Below are 22,583 nucleotides of genomic sequence, written 5' to 3'. Positions count from 1 at the left end.
AGAGAGATATTGTGATCCAGTCCCTGAAGCCAAGTCGAAACAAACTATAGAAAGTTTATACTTTGTACGACTAGCCAGTGCAGCGATTTCAAAAGTGGTTGTATGTTGTGGGACTTTTTGGCTTTATGGATAAGTCTAGCAGATGCATTTTGAACACGTTGCAATTTGTCAATGAGGTGTTTCGGGCAGCAAGAAAGAAGGCTATTGCAGTTGTCTAAACGAGACAGAACAAAAGCAATAACAAGAGTTTGTCTTCGGTGTGCTGCATGAGCTCACATAGATCATCTTCCCTATTCTGTTTATTCAATAAATTTTGTTCTCATTTGAGAGGTTCTCTTAGTGTAAAGATGAAATCCTTTCCTATATCAATTTTTGTACACCTTGATCGAGGGTGATGAGTGTGCTGACCACATGATTTCTGACAAATATGTGCTTGCTAATTTGAAACTTGATCAGGTTTAGCCCCCTTGTTTTTCTGAATCAAAGTCGTTGGGGTGTGTTGTGAACAGCACACCATTTAAGGTGGGGGAGAGTATGTGCTGTTCTGCTGTCGCTCTTTGAAACGCTACAACTCGACCTTATCTCAGCTACTCAGATAAAGTGCACGTTTTTATATTGTGAGTTCGTCACCCTTCCACTTTGGTATCAGATTGTAAGTTTCTACCATGTCAAAACTTTAATCAATTAATCAAACGGTCTGGGTTGCTAGCTCTGCTGATGGATAGAATGTGTTCATTGCTTCGATAAAGTTTGTGTGCGATATGTGATAGAGAGCGTACCATGACCTCTACAGCGTGTGGAGGGGTCCCAGTCAGAAAAAATTGTAACAACTTAGCTCGGTTATCGAACCACTCCTTTTTGAGAATTGGGATTTGGCCGAGCGGTTCTGTCTGTGGCTTCTCCTGTAGGTGACTGGCTGTCGCATGTTGTTGTAAGTTCGAACCCGATTAAAAACTTACCGTATTCCAAGCCAAACTTTGACACAGTCAAAGGGACAAAGTTGCTCTTTTTTTACACCTTTTTATGACACCAAGAAAACACGGAACATTCGCATAAAGTTGCTCAGTGCATTACGACGGTACATAACTGCAAAAGTGTCAAAAATCACCCCTTTGCTGAACGCAAACAGATGATTTCGCTTGTGGCCTCTGGATAAAACGGATTTTTTTCTTTTTCGTTTTGCTTTCCTGGGACAAATAAACATTGCCAAAATTTGAGGGAAAGCTGCTATCCTTATCTATATGTAAGGCACTAGTAAGTAAGATCTCATGGCAAAGATTGCATGAGGTCCAAACTTTATGTAACAGTTCATGTTCAGCCATAGCATAGTGAGACTTATACACTAACTTAATTTTTTTACATACCGTAAATGTGTCACTTAATGTTTAATTTTGTCTCGCTGCAAGCAGAGTTGTGCACAGTTGATGACCAGTATCTTAGCATGTTTCACGAAGTCAAACAAGGCAAACTACTTTTCATATCAAACAAACTTCATGAACAAAGGCTCAAAAGAGCGACTTTGTCCCTTGATACGAAGGCGTTCAGTAAGTATACTTATAAACGAACCGTTACAACTGTACATGTCAGCTGGTCTTTGACTGATGGGGGAAAACTGTGCACCAGCATGACCAGTGTTACAATCAGTCAGCTTGTTTCTAATATACTCAAAGAGGGGACTGCTAAAAATAATTGCAGTTTTATCGATCTTGTCACTCTACAGGCTGTTACATTTGCTAAGCAATCACCAGGAGATGATTGCTTAGCGCATGAAACAGCATGTAGCGTGACAACTAAAAGTTCCTAGATTCCCAGTATTACCGCCTGCAGAAATGCTATACTTTGCGTGCATTGACAAGCAAATCGCTTTTCGTGTATCGCTGTATATAGATATAGATAGTTGGAAATAATTTCCTATTTGCTTTTCTGCGACAAGGGATTAGTATCGTTATAATCATTGTGTTTTATATTTGCCTTCAGGTGTTTGAAATAAGCAATCAGTTGTTTTGTTGTTATATATTGGATTCAGCTGTTTCCTCGAAATTGGCGGACACCTAAAATCACGAATTTCGGCAATGGCGGTGGTAAAATCTTGCATCAGACTCTAACACAGCCCCTTATTTGCTACGCAACTCTTCCTAGCATGTGAAGCTAACTGAGCCAGCCAGTCAGCCAGCCAGGCTAACGGCTACGCGTAGTGTCCGACTCGATAAGCCGAGCTGTGCTCGGCTGAACTGGTGGGGTGCTTGCAAGGTCCTAAGGCCTAGCTGTCGAGGAGCTGGTAGAGAGTCTGACGCCTGGGCTACGGTAGCGGATTATTGTTTTGGGTAGAGTAATGCTGCTGTGGTGAGTACGCACCATCGCCGCAGTTAGACTTGTTGGTGTTTATCACTGAATATGTCACAAACTCGCAGGATTAGTTAAGAGTTAAGCTGCAGGTCCTGACGTGTGTCTAGACGGCCTATGATGATGAAAGTTGGCACGAATAACATAGTAAGCAGAGATACATTAACGCAATGAGTCAAGGACCAAGCCGTTATTGCCCCAGAGTACCGAAAACGCACGACACTTGCCTACGCCATGTTGCTAGGCAATTTACAAAATTTAGGCAAAACAAATCTACCAAAATTATCAAAACATTCCAAGGCATGGCCATAGAACTCTTTTAAGTATCTGTAAAGTTAACAGCTTTGCCATAAAATGCATTATATGCAGATTTACAAAGTTTTGTGACGAGGTTTACATCATTTTTTTTCAGATAGATTCGTGAAATATCGATTGTAATGGCAAATCTACAAGCAAGACAGCCAAGACGTATTATGCTCTGGGCCCATCAACGTACTCTTTCCACTGCCTTCGAGTTGTCCTTAGCGAGTAGACAGAAGACCAAAGTCTTTCATGAATTATACACAATGGCTTACTTTTGCGGCGATGAGAGAACCTTTGAATATGAAATAGCATCGGTGCCAGGGTACACATTCAAAAATGCGATTGAATTATTAGAATCTGATTATCCTGGAAAAGATGTAATTTTCTGCAAGGACATGGCAATGTGCTTGGACGGGAAGTACGATCGTTTGGCGAAAGGATACATCCACACCTTTCTGATTAGAGATCCAAGGCAGAGTATCGCCAGTGTATGTAAAGCCATGAAAGTCGTCAATGCGCCTCTCCATACATTCCCACCTACTGGGGGCGTGAAACAAGTGTACGAACTTCACAACTACGTCACCGGTACACTGAACCAGCAGAGCATCATCATTGACGCCAGTGATCTAGCCAACCAACCAGAGAAAATAATCCGTAAATATTGTGAGGCAGTCGAAATTCCGTATTGCGATAGCTACTTGAATTGGAAACCCAACAACATCGGCCATTGGCATGCGGTTTGGACCAACACTCTCCTTCGTGTGTATTTTGAGAGTGCCGTTGAAAGCACCCACTTCAAGCCCACACTTGACAAAGGCAATCCTGTTGACATGTCGGAGTTGCCGCACCATGCTCAGTTACAAGTTCGAGCGGCTCTACCCTATTACAGTGAACTGTTTGAGAAAAGACTTAAACCATAATACTCCATATTTAAAAGTGGAGGCATGAATACCCGGGGGATATTAATAATGGTGTAACCTCCATAAGTGTAATAATCTCTATAAATGTAACACCAACCATAATTGTAATAAAATCAACCGTAAATGTAAAAAAGTCAGCATTAATGTAACCGCACCCTATCATAAATGCTATACGCAAATTAACCACATATGTTGTAAAGGTAAACAATAAACGTAATAAGCAATACATCCGGATTTGATTGTTTGTTTGCCAATGGCGGGGGGAGCTTCCCCTCCTGGTGCACTACCGTTTGAAAATTTGGCATAATAATAACGCCATTCGGTGAGAACTAGAACAACTGTAGCATGTAAAAAAAAATTTCGTTGCCCCGACTTGTATTATCATTGTTTGAGGACCCCCATTTTTCTTTGTAACTGACTGTTTCTTCCACTTCCTGTGTAAATAATGATGGCAATGTAATGTAACGTAACATAAACGTAATGTTTCTCTTTATTGAATTTCTCATCCCTTGATTGAAACTACAATAAAGGTCTATCGACTCAGTTTGGCTCATTTAAACGACTTGCTCTTGGCCGATACAATCTACAGGTGGGTCGGTTTGGTCATTTTCTAGTGTCTAAGGTTTGGTGTGGGTTACTCTTTTTACTTTAAATGGTCTGTGTCACGCCCAAAACGCAACTGTTAAAATCACTCTCTATGCCTTGGAATCAATTTCTATAAATATCTCACATTGAGAGTTGCGCGCTGTACATGGGTGTGTCATCCAAAGCCGACTCAGTGTCGAAATTTTTTCGCCTTTCCGAAGTTCACACGAAGGTTTATCTAAGTTTTTCCCGTCTCCTAAAGCTGGTCCTGAAAGTAACTGTGAATTGCAGAGGCGCCGTTCACACAATTAACATACTGCTGAACTTTCTCACTCAGTACCATTTCTCCAGTGAGTATGGTTAAACCTGTTCGTTTGGTGGCTTCGAGAACGAAGGCGGTTCAGAGGAGAATTTTTACCCCCCCCCCCCTGCAATTTATGGTAAATCTTGCAAAAGCAGTGAAACTGACGCACGCGGAGGCTTGGATGGGTCAAAGCCGTACAGTGTGGTGTGCAGCAAACACTTCGACGAAGAATCGTTTGACGGTGGCAAACAGAACACTGTTCTAGCCAAAGAGTTTGGTTATTACCGTCCACTCTGCGTGTCGTTCGGGTTGTTTGAGATCGTATTGACGAATTCGCCTTATTTATTTGCCGCCGACAACATGGAAAGAAGAGCGTACCTGCAATGACTGTTGTTGCCCTTCTATACTTGGCTAAAGTCTGTAATTTGTAAATGTGTGAGTGGGATGGACGTAGTGATATGTGTTCTGTTTTGATCTGAAACGTGTGAGGGGGTGACTTCAATGTGAGTGGAGTAAGCGATACAGGGGCCTCTCATCCGGCAAAAAACAACTCACAACTGAGCAGACTCAAAGGTAACGCGCCCGATAGTAAGGGAAACCTGATCTGGATTGCCAAATTTCAGTTAGGTTTATACAAAACTCTGTTTCCACCGTGTCACGAGTTGTTTCAAACCAGCAGTGATCGATCAAAGGCACACTTTACCTCATCATATTTTAGAAGTCAAAAATTCTAAATATTCACCTTGCGTTCCGAATCTGTTGCTGTTGTCTACCGAGTTTTGTGCATAGGCTGCCACATCCACTCCGATTAATGGATGACGAGAACCTCCTAAGCTAATTAAAATGACGAATTTGTACCATCATTGTCAGAGTCACGTCTCGAAGTCAACTAAATGTGGAAGGAAGAGCAAAGACTGTTCCGTATGTGTATGAATGATATACGACTTTGTAGAGCTATAACTATACCTCAGTCCCTCACTGCCACCTAATTATTGATGGCCCCTAAGATTGAGAGATTTGCCGCACGTCTATCCCGGTGTGAAAGTTCAAGAGCATTCGATGTAATTTTTTCAAAGTCGATGTACGCCTATTTCAACTTACAACTAGGTAAATTGACAAGTAGTAGGCAAATTGCCGCATTTTACTTTACATGAATTGCTGCTATTACTCAAAGTCAACGTGACAGGAAGAGCAAAGTCTGTTACCAGGCGTCTATGAACGATAAATCTATTCGAGTAATACACGTTGTCACCGAAGAAACGTCCAACAAGTCACTCCTGTTTCGTTTCCGATCAGCCAGATGCAACAACTCGTACTAATGAAGGTTGCTTTTCTTATAACTTCCTCTGCCCTGCATGTAAGCCGTAACGGAAAGCACTTAATGTTGTTTAACAATATTTAGTAAAATTGCGTTTAGATACTTCAGTAAAAATTTCAAAATAATCATTAAATTACCATTAAAGTCACACAGCCTGCAGGTACCTTTGGAAAGCAAGTTAGGACAAAATGACGGGGTCATTGTCTGAGAAAAGTTAGCATGCAAATTTATTTTGTCGTTTTCATTGGAAAAAACCTGGATCATTTTGTTTCGTAAAACTGGTGCAACTGAATTATTCTGTATTGCTGTGGACATAATTTTCCAAATCGTTTAAATGGGAATAGAGAAAAACGATGCGCTTAAAAGTATGTTTCAGAATTTTTAAAACTAGTCTGTATGAATCTATCTACACATGGGAGATATTGCAGACATATCCATAACGAATCTGCAATGGTACAAATCACAATGTATCCACATGCTATAGAAGCCAGTCCTAATCATGGTGGATTCATAGAAGGGTTGGGGTGTCACCCTACTTTTTATTTTGGTGGTGGTGGGAGTCACCATGTTTTGGAAAGGCTCAATGGTATGGGATTGTTTTAATGTGTCTTTGATTGTGAGATACTGGCCAGTAATCGCAAAAACAAAATGGGCGGTTCAGGTTTGGAGATATTGGACTGAAAACAGAAATTTTCAATGTGTTTCAGTTTGACAATATGACGGAGTTCCCATTGATTTCAGTGAGGTGAGTGCAACTGAACTATGCTTGTGGCTGTAGTGTTTCTTTGTGGAAGTCCGCAAGCGTACGGTAAGGGCGAGAATTACTGTCTATACCAAATACAATACGATCTGGCGTGTGGACTCTCAGGACATTTAAATGGCGATTTTTGGCGTTTTTGATAAGAATTTCTGAGACGAAATTGACACTGACTTCGTCACAAGTTGTCTAATTCTCGATGGTATAGTACAAAAGATGCATGCTTAAGGTTTCGACTCGATTTCGAATATCCAAGTTCATTTGAATAATTTATTCAATATGAAGGCCCATGGGAGTTTTTAAACAAAACCTAGGGCTTTGTATAAAAAGCCACGGCCTAGTAATGGATTTCTATTACGTATAATACGCCGGTGTCTTGCATTGTTAATAAAGCATTTCATAAATTGAGCTCTTTTGTTTTTTATATTTGTTTGCCCCGTGCTTCAATGCCCTGCTAACTTTTGCGATTCTCAATTTGGGTTGTCACAAAGGGTCTCATGAATAAAGACTTCCGACTAGAAGTCTTTATTCATGAGGCCCTGATTGGTCGATTGCCACATGGTAAATTTTAAATAGCGTTATTTCACTGATAGTTTCTTTTGTTAGATGGGTTACGGAGAAAACCAAGAAAATTAAATTGATTTTATATACCTTGAAAACCAATACAACGGCAACTTTAAAGTACTATCTCAGAAAACTTAAATTGCATAGTATCTGGAAATAAACCTTAAAATCTAAATTATAATCAAGAGACAGATAATGGAACTGGTCTCGTGGTATCTGTCCTTTATAGGGAAAACGGCTGTGATTTATGACAATATAAGTGCCTAATTTTTATACTGTACTTTCAACTTCAGTTTAGAGGTTCACGGTGATAGCGAAAGGTTTAAAGACAGGTTTCAGTGTCCAGTGTTCAGCTTGTTAAGATTATCAGTCCAGAAAAAAGTTCATGACTATTGTGTTCGCAATAACACAACACTATAGGTATGGATGCTGTGTTGGAAACTGAAGTCTGGTAATTGCTGTCGTCAATATACAGAACTTGGAATTAAAAAACTAAGGGCAGAGGGAAGCTGATAACATTGGTTGATGTTTCTATTGAAAACCAGAGTAACTAACAGAGCAAGCTACTGATAATCCCTGCTTTTGTTGCAAGATGAGCAAGTAAACAAAGGATATGATTAGAACAAGGAGGTTCCTGCCTCCTTTGTCGGGGCGAGTGCGACCATACCACGGAAGATCAGCCAATAGTAAGCCGTTACCTATCGCCGAAGCTCAGCTTTAAATCTACAAGGTGATTTTATCGCGATACCGTTGCAAGCTTTACGTAAAGGCATATCATTTTTTTTAGTTGAACATTTTTTCCAATGATCGGATCTAGCTGCTTGTTCGATACGATGTCATGTATACTTAACATCTCGATTTCAACTTCATTCTTCGTTAGTAAACGTATACTACGTTGCTTTGCGAGCTCCGCTGCTATCATATCATATCATATCATATCATATCATATCATATCATATCATATCATATCATATCATATCATATCATATCATATCATATCACAGTATTTAGAAGCTTATGAGACGAACGTGAGTTTACTTTTGTGCATTTTGTCAACAAATTTGATTTTCTAGTCAAATTAAACTCGAATGCCTTGCTTCTTTTAGCCAAAATCAACTTTGCTCGCAACTTTCCTTTGACTTGTGTTCTCGGAAATTAGCAATAACATCAACAAATCGTTGTCAAAAGCATAAAGTATGAATTGCAGTTGTCTTATTGACTTTTAATTAAGTTGATATCTAATAATGCTTTAATTACCACTTTCTATCCCACACTGATTGAAAAGGGAGAAAAGGACAGATTTCCCAAGGGGCTGACTCTCCTGCCACGTGATATTTTCAACAGAGTAGAGTATCAGGTACCGACGATCTCATGCCCCTTTAGTTAGCACTTTACTTGCAATCCTTGATCAGCACCCATTAATAATATCATTCCACAAACATCGTGCCTCATTAAGTATCATGCTACCTTATCAGAGACTTCATCAACATCTCACCATGTACAAATGACGTGATAAAAGATATCACTTTCTTTCACGACATTAGTATATCGCGAGATGTTGGCCGACTGATTAATCACAGGTAAATCCTATTACTATTTAGTAAATTGAGTACGGTTCACTGGTTTCTCTGTCGCTGTTTTATGGGTTGATTGCCATTGTAAGGTCAATTCTAAAGACTTGCATTGTTTTCCCACAGCCTCTTTTGGACTACAGCCTAGAGAAACTTAATGGCGATGGCAAATATACAGCAAAGGCGTGTGATGATATGGTCCCATCAACGTTCCCTTTCCACTGCCTTTGAGCTGTCCTTGGCAAGCAGATTGGAAAGCAAAGTATTCCATGAACTGTATTCGATGGCGTATTACTGTGGCGATGACAGACTCTATGTTGATAACCAAATAGCCACGGTGCCAGGATACACGTTTAAAGATGCGATTGGTATACTAGAGGCAGATTATCCTGGAACAGATGTCATTTTGTGCAAGGATATTGCGATGTGTTTGGATGGGAAGTACGATCGTCTGCCAAAAGGTTATATCCACACATTTCTGATTCGAGATCCGAGACTTAGTATCCGCAGTCTATGCAAAGTATTAGAAACCATTGCCCAACATGAGGCGGTGGCACTAACTGGGGGAGTGAAGCAGTTATACGATCTTCACAACTACGTCATCAATACACTAAAGCAGAATATTATCATCATTGACGCTGGTGATCTAACCAACCAACCAGAAAAAATAATCAGGAAATTTTGTGAAACAGTTGGAATTCCTTATTGCGAAAGCTACTTGAATTGGAAACCCAACAACACTGACCATTGGCATGCGGTTTGGAAGGATACTCAATTCCATGTGTTTTTCGACAATGCTGTCAAAAGTACCCACTTCAAACCAACTCATGCCACCAACAATCAAGTAGACATTTCAAGGTTGCCTCACCTAGCTCAGTCACAAATCAGCGCTGCTCTCCCTTATTACAACGAACTTTTTGAGAAAAGACTTCAACCATAATGACCGACTTGTCGAAGCCAACACTTACTGTGCCCTTGCGTACCTTAGAATGAGCCAATTAAACGAAAACTGTTCCATCTACTCGTCTTTTCCGTCAACAAAAGACTCATTCCTCTTTTTTTCCTTGTTTCTGCCATTGCTGATGACAACTATAACAAACTCTTACCAGAACGTTTTTCTTCAGCAATGAGGTCACTGTCTATTAATGATCGCCAAACTTCTCCTAAACGAACTTCAGGTTATATGAGTTCTTTGTGCAGGGATACCCGAGCATAACATCATAATGCCAGAGGTCCATATATCTTTCTTTCATGAATGTGACTTTGTTTGTGTGCCGTCTATTTGCTGTCTGTTCTGTGCTGTTTTGTGTCTATGTTTACAACTATTGTCTTCCGAATTCCGACCTAATGTCATTGGATTATGGATTGGTATGATTGCGATTATTTTTCTCATTTAGATTCGGGTATATTGCAATGCAACGTGGAACTTTCATATTGGTTCTTTACACTCTTTTGGTCAAAGTCATCATGTCTCAATAAGATCCCAAGATAGCCCTGCTGTTTGACTCATTAGGTCGGATGAGAACTTTATTTTATGAAATGTTAATAAAGGCAACAATAATATATTCCTTAATTCTTTCATTATATTCATCAAAAGACTTTACTCGAAGATGTTTGTCTTATGGCTTTCAGTACCTGAGCCGTCCATTGCGATTGGTGAATACATGTAAATTCAAATTGTACCTATATAAGAACTTGGGAGGGTAATTTCGTGAATATCATTATCGTTGTCTGTGTATTACACTATGAGCGATTACATAGCATTTTAGTAATATTATATTTTATTTTATTTGTAAAATACATAAGAACTTAGACTGTCGACAATCCCTCGTGCCTTTTCCGTCTCTCATTGGTGTTGTCTCCCGCACATACGACGGTGGAGGAAATCGCAAGTGTAGCGCCAAATGCGCGAGCTGGACATTCCAAATGCATAGACGCTCTCACCTTACGGCGCTTCGCTAGCGATTCCACTCCCCCTTCTTTGTGCGAGAGACAACACCAATGAGAGACTGAAAAGGCGCAAGGGACTGTCGACAGTCTAATAAGAACTTCATTTGCTGTTTATCGTTTTTTATAGGAATTTCTGTTCTTCAACTATTTGTGGCCTTTTAATTAGTGGGCTATGGTGCAAATGCACTATTAGCATTCTCTTACCTAACGTACTACGGGCATTTCTACAGGCTTTCCATCTAAGGAAGCATCTAATGTGGAATAAATAAAAAGAGTTTGTCAGTCCAGATTGGTGATGGAGAAGTAAAATAGAAAATGGAGACAACGGGAAATGCGGTATATCACCCAGTAAGGCTTATAACAAAGCTAGTGTATGGGAATAAAAGACGAGTTTGTCTCTGTCAAAACGAAATTGGATATAATTATTATCGGACAATTTGATTTTTGTATGACAAATAGGTGAGGTGACGGATTCGGTCATTTTGATATGACAATATGATATTTTGTTTTTTGTTATCATGACAATTACAACTTAGAAGTTTGTACAAAATGCACACCACTGAAGAGTGGATGTATCAAAGATTTTTTGACTAAACACGATTGGAACTAATTTGGGATAATTGGATGGTGAAGTACGGTCGGTTTTATCCTCCACTGTAAGCTCATCAGCCTTTCCTTTCAAGCTACACACTTCTCTTTATGAGTAATTTTTAATATTGCAACATTAAACTATAGGGCACCTAACACTTTTAAGAACATCGAAAAATATGAAGATCCAATTATCCAAAATTAGTTCCAATCGTGTTACTTGAATAATTTCCAGCGTTGTTTACGATGACATGACGATTCATATGTTAAAACATGCAGGGAGTTTAGTCAAGTCGTTTCATTAAATGAAAGTGGTGATACAAGTGAGTGTTTTTGTTAAAGATTCATGCCTATTTATAAGTAGTTATTTCACTAATGTTTATTTTATTACAGTCCATTGTAGATAATTCTATGGTTTAATTTGTAAATTTATTTCAAGGTGGTAATAAAGATAGAAAACGTGCAAAGGAGAATAAATATAGAGTGTGCTTCATTTCTACTGAATCCAGTTTGTCCTCAAGTTGTAAATAAGTTCCTGATGAGTTCCAGCACACCTGTACGGCCATGCGGGATTAAATATTTGTACAATACCTTTCAATGTGATTGTGACTGGTAAATAACGAATAGAAGTATCCCGGTTCCATTAAAAAACAGTCTTAAATATTGTTTCCTATTAGTGGTAGAGAAATATGCGGCAAGTTGCTTGCAACGATGAATCTCATTACTTTGTGGACAAACATAAAACGTTTGAATCCAGGAACAAAGACATTCAATTGCATTTCTTTGTATCGGATATAAACATAGAGTTGTTTGACAAAATAACTCAAGCTGTAAGATCCTTTCTTGCTGCTTTGATGGGTTGTAGGCAAAGTTTCTAGGGTGATGTGCCGCAAAATCTGAAAACATCTAACCATGTGTATTCGAAAAAATGAGCCATCGTCGGGGCATTTCATAACCAATGTTTTGAATTTCTACGGTAATAATCTGTTGCATGTTACGGTTTTTCTAAAAGTGGGGGCATTTCCTTTTTCTGGAACAATGTTTACGGATTTCGTACACCTTTCTATGGAAATACCTCCGGGGTTCTCAACCAATGTTAAGGAATTTCTTTTTGGTGAACGAGTAACCAATTCGGGCGGCACATACCCGTAAACCTTTCTATGGGAGTACCTTCGGGGTTCTATATCCACTAAATTAAGAAGTAGCATACACCAGACATCTACAAAACGTGTCGGCCTTCTAGTAGTGAAAGACATTCCCGATGACAAAGACAAGAATAAAAAACTGTTTGCCAGAGCCATAATTTTAGTTCCTTAAAGGTATACTGTCACCTGTTCCAATTTTGAAACAGTTACCATGGAAAGAGAAAATCTAACCAATCACAGATTTTAAGCGGCTGGCCGCTTTTAAAAATCATTGCCCTCACATTGGCTTTTTGAATACCAAGGAACCCCCCTTTGACCGAATATGAGCATATTTAGATGACAGGTGACTGTATACCTTTAAAGGGTCTATGTCAAATATTCATTCGTTTATGGAACATTCACTAATGAATTCATTCACATCTTGGGCTATTATTACACAAAACTTCACCGTGTTTGTACAGTCGTCATATTTATTATCGTGGTTTATAGCAAAAATCAATTAGATAATGAGCAGGTTGCACTCAGTTAGTTGCTCAGCACTATTTTAAGTATTCTTCACTTCTAATCTTTTTCACGATATGTTATTTTATTATAGGAAGCACACAACAACTTATGGAACAAGGAAAAATTCAAGATGTCCCTAGCTACAAATATTGTAACTTACACTCACATCACGTTCGTTTAAGATAAAAAATTGACCGCATTGCATTATTGCAAGCCTAGCATTATTGCAAGCCACTTTCCATTTAGACATTTGCATAGCACTGTAGGGACTCCACAATTTTAAACAATACACAATACACACTACAGCCCTTCCGCCGTGCGACCTCGGTCCGCAAAACCTGTATCAGGGCCGTAAAGATCATAATGATCCACCGAGTTAAGATCTTTTAATTTGTCTTTTACAATTGGACAGATAATAGCATGCATAAAAATGTCTGCTAAATAACCATGAAACATGAGCTCAAAATAACATGAAGAATCGGGTTCGCATAAATCAAATGTTCAGCTGCAATTCCACCATTACCCTGGACCTTCCCCTTTTCTATATTACTTAAGCACTCCATAATCTCCTTTACGGTAACGATAACACCAGTATGAAAACCCAAAACATTAACTGAAGATAACACAAATGCTTTATCACGACAGTTCGGAACAGAATTGAGCAGTTTCTTATAATGGTTTTTCCACTAAGTAGCGATATTTCCGTGACCTATTCCGCTAGATAAGCAATATAGCTGCCATAGTTGTTCTTAGGACAAGTGGATAAATGTACACAAATAATAAATAATTTCTTTACAGATGTAACAATTTCAGCACCTAACAATCTCGTGTAATGTAAGTACTTAATTAAAAATTTTTTACCCTGGCGCTAACGCCACATAATGGCTATCCCACCAAAGGGACGCTTAATTCCATAACTATCATCAATGGCAGAAACACCGTAGGCATTAAAGGCATACTGTCACCTGTTCCAGTTTTGCCACAGTTACCATGGAAAGAAAAATCTATTAGTAACCAGTCACAGATTTTAAGCGGGTGGCCGCTTTTTAAAAACAGCGCCCTCACATTGGCATTTTGAATACCAAGGAACCATATATGGACATATTTAGATTACAGGTGACTGTATACCTTTAAAGTCCCCGTGAATGTTGGAAAGCAATGAAAGTTCCGCTTTGGTCAGCCAATGTTTTTGAATGAGGATAATACCATGGTTTATTGCAAAGTGCTTTAACATGTTCTGTTGATGACTTAATACCAAGACTATTATTTGATGAAAGACGTAGTGCAATTGTACGTGGTAATTTAATCTACGAATTAAAATTGTATCTGACCATGTCGCTGGGTCACTATCTTTGTCAGTAAGTTCAGGCGTTGATGTAACCGGAAACGATATACATAACTAACCTGTTTTAAGCTGTTCACATTTCACAACAATCTGACTGTGACTTTTGATGTAGCGTGTTATGTCATCCGCAGTCGAAGAAGGTGAAAATCTTAATGGTGGATTAAAACGGACAGCCTTACCATCTCTCTCTCTCTCTCTCTCTCTCTCTCTCTCTCTCTCTCTCTCTCTCTCTCTCTCAATCCCTTGGTCCCAATAAACTTATAAACTGCGTCTGCTAATATCAATGTTATTTTCGGTCTAAAGTTTGACAGAAATTGGCGCGTCTCATTGAATATACGTCCTGTTCGAAGCGGCGACCAATCCTCTGATCACACTGTTAGTCATTCTTCTTTCGCTTTATGGCTCAACGCATCGAAACGGCCGATTATTTGCACGGCTATTTTCACTCGATATCCGAATTAAGGCGCAAAATGACATTTCAGTGACTGTCAGGACACAATATGAATCACGCTTTGGCGCGGGTGGGGGGGGGGAGCATGCTCTGTGGTACTATCAAGCTGTCAGTCAATGGCAAACCTGCAAAGCAAGCGTAAAATCAACGACTTATCAACAATGATTCAAAGCACTTTTAAGGCCTGTGTAAAGTGTATGCCGACATCTCTCTTTCACGTGCAAGGCGGAAGGGCCGTAAAACAAGGGAAATATGTACCTTAATCAAAAATCATGGAAAATAAGCCTACTGAAAGTGAATTTTTCCAAGTTTTTCTGCTCTAGATCAAAGAAGTGTAGAAAACGAGCACAATTAATGAGTATGCGTCTCCGGGACAAATATCTTGACTCTCAAACTTTTACAATTCTTTTCTGGTCTACCTCTGACGGGTGCTCACTTTAAGCTCTCGGTGTAACAATAATTTTAACCACTTTAATTTTTCGAAAATCGAAAAATCTAATTATTCTCAACAAAGGGATGGCGGCCTTTTGAATTTTAAGTATCGGTAAATCTTTGGTAACTTTTTTCGCCATTTATAAAATTTGCACGGTGACCCTGGATTTTTTATTCTTGATTTTGAAAGAGAATGGTTCAAATATTCCTTGAGGAAAGTTTGAGCAAAAGTTTAGGTCTTTCACTTACGAGGCACATACTATCTCAAGGGCAGCGAGCACGAGAAGAAAATATTTTATCATTTTTACGGCTCCCATACTTCCGTTGCCAGTATGCGAGAATTACATATTTGAAAGCCACGCCGACTCAGGTCATGCAATAAACCAAAATAGACTGGTTAGCTGTCCCTGAACCTTTGCAATGAATGATCGTGTTGTTTTGCAAAGTTGAAACACTCCTTGCATTATTAAACTGCAAGACAGCAAACCGGATTTTTACGAGAAAAATCTGGAGATCGGGAAGAAAACAAGATAGAAATGGGTAAGAAAACAGGATGAAACACTAGATGTGGAGCAAAGAAAATCCAGACGTTTCGGGCACGACCTCTTGTCGGGGAATTACTAAAACGAAGTGGGACGGGTGAGGCCTATTTGGGGACAAAGGGCACATTGATATTTATACACCTAATTGGCCATGGCAATTTGACCCCTTTCACAAGGTGTTTTATCACACCACCTGAATAAGGCCATTGAACAGCAAACAATGATCAGTCCAGTCAAGTACAATAAAGTCTGTCTCACGATACATCAGTATGAATTAAGTTCAGTTCTCGGTACCATTACGTTCTGGATCTCCTTGCAGTATCTGCGTCATACCGTTGAGTTCGTCTTTCTGTCATTCTTTATTTCAGTCGGTAAGTAGTTTTTTTCAGTCTAATATTGACCAAGTGTCGATATTTTACTACATCGATGCGATGTGGTAATGTACTCCTTTAAATATCTTAACAACTCGCACTACACAAGCACCATGTTTTAAGTGAATGGTATTCTTCGCCTTGTAGGGGCTGGATCTAGGACAAGGCCAAACCAACCAACCTGCCCAGCTTTTGCGGGGTCCAAGTGATCGTTTTTTATGACATGTTCGACGGTTTTAGACCAACAGCTGAGCATTTACTCATATAATAACCTTTACTGTACAAACAAATCTGACACTGCGTGGATAGGATAGAACTCCCCTCACACGAGACGGCCAAACCATAGTACGCGTAATTTCAGGCTAACATGATGTCTGTCATAGTAGGTGACATTACGACTAAAGAAGCGTTTCAAGTCAGACTGATCAAAGTAACCCAATAAAAGGATGTGCGTGACATAATGACAAAACACAGAGTTTGGAAGAAGTTCATCCCTCGGTCTGCTTAAATATAGGCAGTGGATGACTTTGACCATCATTGAGAGACCTTCAAAAATGTTTTGAGCTCTTAGGTTATTATCTTGCAGTTAACAGTCAAAATAAAATCGACTACTTTGGAACTCTGCAAACTCCGTGTTATAGTGCAGTTGAAAGGAACAAGAGCGGTTATTTTAAGCCATCGTTTTTTAATTGGGAGGGGCCGGTTGAAATCGGGGGTGGGGAGAGTTTTGCAAAACGGTTATTTAGGGTTTAACTTTTACGATAGACAGCCAGAAGGGGTAACATTTTACAAATGATTTGCATGGATATATGACATTACCAAAATAGAACTGACAATTTTCAAAAATTGGAATGAAATATGCTTTATTCAGTATGAAGTCTGGGAACAATATAAATAGGGTTCTATCAGTGATACTGCTGATTGTAATGATAAACAAACAACAAGCTGCACAAATTCCGGCCTGTAGTATATTAGGGATTGTAATTACTAGCTTCTTGTGTCGCTATAACACTTCTGGCCTCAAGAAATGGTAAATAGCATAAGAACTGAAGCTTGGCTTACAGCAATGTAAAGACGAGTTATCCCCTCATGCATTTTTAGAGCCCTGTGCTGTACATCAAGCAGCGACATTGACTTAATAATTAAATGTATCTCTGAATTCATCTCTGAGGGTTGTGCGTGTGTAACTTTGAAAGCTACATCTATTGTCACTTTGACAACACTATATTTCACAAAGACTCTGTTTGCATGTCTTTGATTTTTGTAACAAAAATGCTTCGTTCAACTGGACCAAAAACATTGTTCCAAGGTAACGTGGGGGAAATCTGCCAAGAAGGGTGAAAAAAATTTTACCACGCCCATTTTCTCCAGCTCCTCCCGCCCGAAATCAAATTGTCGACCCCTAAGGTTGTCTAATCTCAGTCATTTACAATCTCAGTTATTTTTTTAATCTAAACAGTTCAATAATTTGGACAGGGGATCTCGTTTTACAGTTGATGAATTAAGGGGTTATAGGGTAGAATGGATACTTTGAAGTGCCAAGTTTTATATTTTTTACGTTTCATATATTCTACCGGCTTTCTCCCCATAAATAATAAAGACTACCTTAGGTAGGGGCATAGTGAACTCCGTCTTATATTCAAGTGAACACTCAAGGATAAAGCCAATTAACAGTTTTTGAAACTCTCGATAGGTCATTTGGTCTTTGCATGTACCATTGTCAAAATGATGCATACCATGTGACCATAATAAATAAATGAATGGTGTCTGACAGTCTAGAATCTAGCCGGATAAGTTTCTACAAATTCCATGCAGTGAACAGTCTAGAATCTAGCAGGTATACTTCCAGAGCTCTGCAAACTCAAAAACACTGTCTACACACGGCGTTTTGGGTAATGAAACCTCGGAGAAGAAACTGTAAAGTTACGCAATGAGAAACTAGCGTGACGCCATCGTCTTTTCAATAAGTAATTAACCAAAGACTTTAAACGAAGATGAGCTGTATAATTTATTTTTATTGTATGAGTATTTATGTATGTTAAAATGTACGTTTGTATATAGTATTTCAAGTAGATACATTTAAACATAACGAATTATATGTATCATATTAACCGTGCCAGTCTGAGGCTAAGGACAACTAGACACATTATAGCACATACACATATACACGTACATACAATACTTAATCATGGATGTTATTACATTTGTCTTCAACAGACAATTTTACATCCAGTGGCATTGGTTATTATGTCGAATTTACACCCAAGACGTGTCATGATATGAGCAATAACTTGTTGTGTTCTTAAATAAATGTTGATTGCCTCTGTAACAAATAGTGGATTCAGCTGTTTTCTCGAATTTAGCGCACACCTAAATCACGAATTTTGGCAATGGCGGTGGTAAAATCTTGCATCAGACTCGGTCACAGCCCCTAACATGTGAAGCTGCCTGAGCCAGCAAGCCAAGCTATAGCGCAGTGCTTGACACGAATACCATAGCAAGCAGAGATATATTAACGCAATGAGTCGAGGAGCAAGCATTTATTGCCCCAGACCACCGAGGTTCGGAAAGTGCATGACACTTGCCTACGCCATGTTGCTAGGCAATTCACAAAATTTAGGCAAAAAAATCATCTACCAAGATTATCAAAATATTCAAAGGCATGGCCATAGGACTCTTATCAATATCTGTAAAGTTAACAGCTTTGCCATAAAATACATTATGTGGCCCAGATTTACCAAGTTTGGTGACGATGTTTACATCATTTTTTTCAGAAAGATTCGTGAAAAATCGATTGTGATGGAAAATCTACAACCGAGACAACCAAGACGTATTATGCTCTGGGCCCATCAACGTTCTCTCTCCACTGCCTTCGAGTTGTCCTTAGCGAGTAGACAGAAGACCAAGGTCTTTCATGAATTGTACACAATGGCTTACTACTACGGCGATGAGAGAACCTTTGAAAATAAAATAGCATCGGTGCCAGGGTACACATTCAAAAATGCTATTGAATTATTAGAGGCTGATTATCCTGGAAAAGATGTAATTTTCTGCAAGGACATGGCACTTTGTTTGGACGGGAAGTACGATCGTTTGGCGAAAGGATACATCCACACCTTTCTGATTAGAGATCCAAGGCAGAGTATCGCCAGTGTCTGTAAAGCCAGGAAAGTCGTCAATGCGCCTCTCCTTACATTCCCACCTACTGGGGGCGTGAAACAAGTGTACGAACTTCACAACTACGTCACCAGTACACTGAACCAGCAGAGCATCATCATCGACGCCAGTGATCTAGCCAACCAACCAGAGAAAATAATCCGTAAATATTGTGAGGCAGTCGAAATTCCGTATTGCGATAGCTACTTGAATTGGAAACCCAACAACATCGGCCATTGGCCTGCGATTTGGACCAACACTCTCCTTCGTGTGTATTTTGAGAGTGCCGTTGAAAGCACCCACTTCAAGCCCACACTTAACAAAGACAATCCTGTTGACATGTCTGACTTGCCGCACCACGCTCAGTTACAAGTTCAAGCGGCTCTACCCTATTACAGTGAACTGTTTGAGAAAAGACTTAAACCATAAGTGAAGGCATGAATACCGGGGTTGTTACGAAAGGTGTAACCTCCATAAATGTAATACCAACAATAATTGTCAGAAAATCAACCGTAAATGTAAAAAAGTCAAACATGAATGTAAAAGCTCCCTATCATAAATGCAATACACAAATTGACCACATATGTTGTAAATGTCGACAATAAATAATAAGCAATACATCCGGATTTGATCGTTTGTTTGCCAATGGGGGGAGGGGTTCTCCTCCTGGTGCACTACCGTTTGAAAATTTGGCATAAAAATATCGCCATTCGGTGATAACTAGAACAACTGTAGCATGTAAAAAGTTTGCGTTGCCCCGACTTGTATTATCATTGTTTGAGGAACCTCCTGCTGTCCATTTTCTTTGTAACTGACTGTTTCTCCCACTTCCTCTGTAAATAATGACGGTGATGTACTATACTTATGTGCTTTCTCAACAAGTTCAATTTACTGTTTAATATCCATATGGTTTTCGTGAAAATCACAGCGCAAAATTGTCACTTATCAATTTGGTTAGTGACTTACTGCATCAGATCGATAACGGGAATGCTACTGTTGGGATCTTCATAGATTTTGCAAAGGCTTTTGATACGATAGACCATAGTATTTTATTATCAAAGCTTCAACATTACGGTGTAAGGGGAAACCCTCTCAGTTGGTTTTCAGATTATCTGCATAATCGTACCCAGTTTGTTAGTGTGCTGACCAGGTGAAATCTGAAAATATGCCAATCACGTGTGGTGTACTCAAAGGGGTCAACACTTGGTCCAACATTGTTTTTAATTAACATCAATGATTTCCCGAACTTATCCAACTACTTTGATTTGCGTTTATTTGCAGACGATTCCAATTTATTTCATAAATTTCCTGACAAGCTAAGTAACATAGACCTTTCAGTTGTAAATCATCATTTCATGAAAGTTATACATTGGTGCGACGCAAATAAATTGACTATTAATATTGAGAAGACAAATTATATAATTTTTCATGGCAAACGTAAAGTTATCTCCAATCATGGTGTACTAAAGGTCAAGGGTAAAATTATAAAGCAGGCGGAAAATGCCTCCTTTGTTGGTGTGATTTTCGACAAGCACTCGTCTTGAAAAGATCATATTGATTATGTAACACTTTGTATTCGAAAAAAGCCAGGAACGTTATTTAAGTTAAGAAACATTTTACCAAAACATATTTTACTTTTACTTTATAAAGCTTTTCTTCAACCAAACATAATGTATTGATTAGACGTATGGGGGAGTACATACTGGACATATTTGCAATCTATTTTAATATGTGTTTACGGTGTATAACCTACTCTTGATTCAGAGATCCGTCTGCACCACTATTCAACGAACTAGGTCTTCTTGATATCTTCAAACTTTATAAGTTTGGTATAGGAAATTTCATCTTTGATCTGTACAATAATGATCTTCCACATCATATTAATGACTATTTGGATATGGTCGACCATGGCCGACATATAAGGTTTAAACTTCAACAAATCTTAGCTATTCTGAAGATGTACACAGATGCCGGTAAATTGGCGATCAAATATTCAGGCGCCAAATTGTGGAATAGTTTACCCATTCACATGAAATCACTCACATCACAACATCTGTTTAGGAAAACGTTAAAGCAACACCTCATCGATGAATCGTAATGTAGTCACTGTTATGTAAATTCCTACATTTTAAGCTCGTTGTATGTACTAGATTTTCTTTTCTTTCTAGCCCTTTTAACAGTGATGCACATGTAGTTTGAGGTGGGGCCAGACTTAAACCATACGGTCAGCGATCATTTTTACATTCATATCGTTACCAAACGAATCACATCAGTTCAGCATTATAATCAACACTCAAATTCATATTATAGTTCAATGAGTATTTATGTGAACTGTAAGCGTCATTTAGCATCTTACGATGGATATTGGGCGCTATACAAATAATTTTAACAATCGGACTATAAGCTGTATACTGCAAGTATCACATAATAATCAATGGGAATAATCTTAAATGGTTGTGTCAGTTAGCAAAATATTCAAGAACGAATTTAAAAAGCGAAAGACTCTGGCTCTACCTGTTTAGCTTGATTCTTAGTATTTGATGTGTTCAAATGTTTTATTAATAACGTTTTAGCATGTTGTTTCTCTAATCTGCGTGGGAACACATTTAAATTATCTTTGTACCTTTAGCTGTTTTTGACGGAATATGTCATCAAGGTAGGTATAGCTATATGCAGTCTGCTTATTTACAAGACATACGAGTACTTCATAACATGATGCATGACTCCAAAGGATGGCTTTTGTGCATTCGATTTCAGCAAAATATCATGGAAATTTTTCAAATCGTATTTTACCAGACTCATTTGCATGTCCTTCTAGGCCTGCAATGCATATCGTTCACTTCGTTGACCTTCATACAACTAAGTGTCAAAAGACCTTCTTTTATGTTTGCTGTGTTCGTCCATCAACGTTCAAGACAAACACTTACGGTTCAACTGTCTCGCTATATATGGCATAGAGTGTTGGTTCCGCTGCAGCGAACCTTTTCTCGATTTGTTCATATTATGATCATCGGAACTAGCGTGTGTTTTTTGGCGAGGGTGGTTTCTAATATGTCGGCTTCTTCTCTGTATTTCCGATCTTTTTTGTATTTGGTAGCTTCATGTGTAAGTGTTATTTTCATTCGCATCTATCTGATACATGATAAAGTTAGTATTTTATTGTCTCACTGCGCCAATTACATTTTTCTGATCGGACGACAGCTCACTGCCGGCTGTTGCACAATTTTAGTTCACAAGTGCCAAACAGGCCCCTCACCAGCATATAAGGTTAAGTTTGGACAGAGCGGGATTCTTTGCCCGGGTCTTCCTCTCTTGAGCTCATTAAAATCTTATATAAATGCATTGTATTTATTTACTTATTCACAATGAAGGATTTCCAATTTACAAGCACAAATCAAGAAAATGACCCAACAAGGTTGTAATCTTCCATGGGG

The 22,583-nt window shown here is 38.9% G+C and overlaps 1 protein-coding gene and 1 long non-coding RNA gene across 3 annotated transcripts; both read left to right on the top strand.

Moving 5' to 3' along the window:
* The first annotated feature begins 2,054 nt into the window (after positions 1 to 2,054).
* On the top strand, positions 2,055 to 11,675 carry LOC139151538 (uncharacterized). The gene is made up of 3 exons (XR_011556448.1): positions 2,055 to 2,343; positions 2,756 to 4,155; positions 8,792 to 11,675. It is a non-coding gene; the product is annotated as an uncharacterized lncRNA (long non-coding RNA).
* Positions 11,676 to 15,870: 4,195 nt separating this feature from the next.
* On the top strand, positions 15,871 to 22,222 carry LOC139151537 (uncharacterized). 2 transcript variants are annotated; one of them, XM_070724427.1, is made up of 2 exons: positions 15,871 to 15,993; positions 18,768 to 22,222. In XM_070724427.1, the coding sequence occupies exon 2, from the start codon at positions 18,793 to 18,795 to the stop codon at positions 19,576 to 19,578; it is 786 nt and encodes a 261-aa protein (XP_070580528.1). In that variant the 5' UTR covers positions 15,871 to 15,993; positions 18,768 to 18,792; the 3' UTR covers positions 19,579 to 22,222. The 2 variants fall into 2 exon arrangements, with proteins under 2 accessions (XP_070580528.1, XP_070580529.1); XM_070724428.1 differs by having other exon boundaries at positions 15,878 to 15,993; positions 18,772 to 22,222.
* Positions 22,223 to 22,583: the final 361 nt, after the last annotated feature.

Source organism: Ptychodera flava, chromosome 15 (assembly GCF_041260155.1).
Source record: "Ptychodera flava strain L36383 chromosome 15, AS_Pfla_20210202, whole genome shotgun sequence".
Taxonomy (NCBI): domain Eukaryota; kingdom Metazoa; phylum Hemichordata; class Enteropneusta; family Ptychoderidae; genus Ptychodera; species Ptychodera flava.
The sequence above is the reverse complement of the archived record's forward strand: the minus strand, read 5'-3'. Positions and strand labels throughout refer to the sequence as shown.

Bases quoted from the DNA above. Each gene is read 5' to 3' on its own strand.
- LOC139151537 (XM_070724427.1), top strand. From the start codon at position 18,793: ATGGAAAATCTACAACCGAGACAACCAAGACGTATTATGCTCTGGGCC.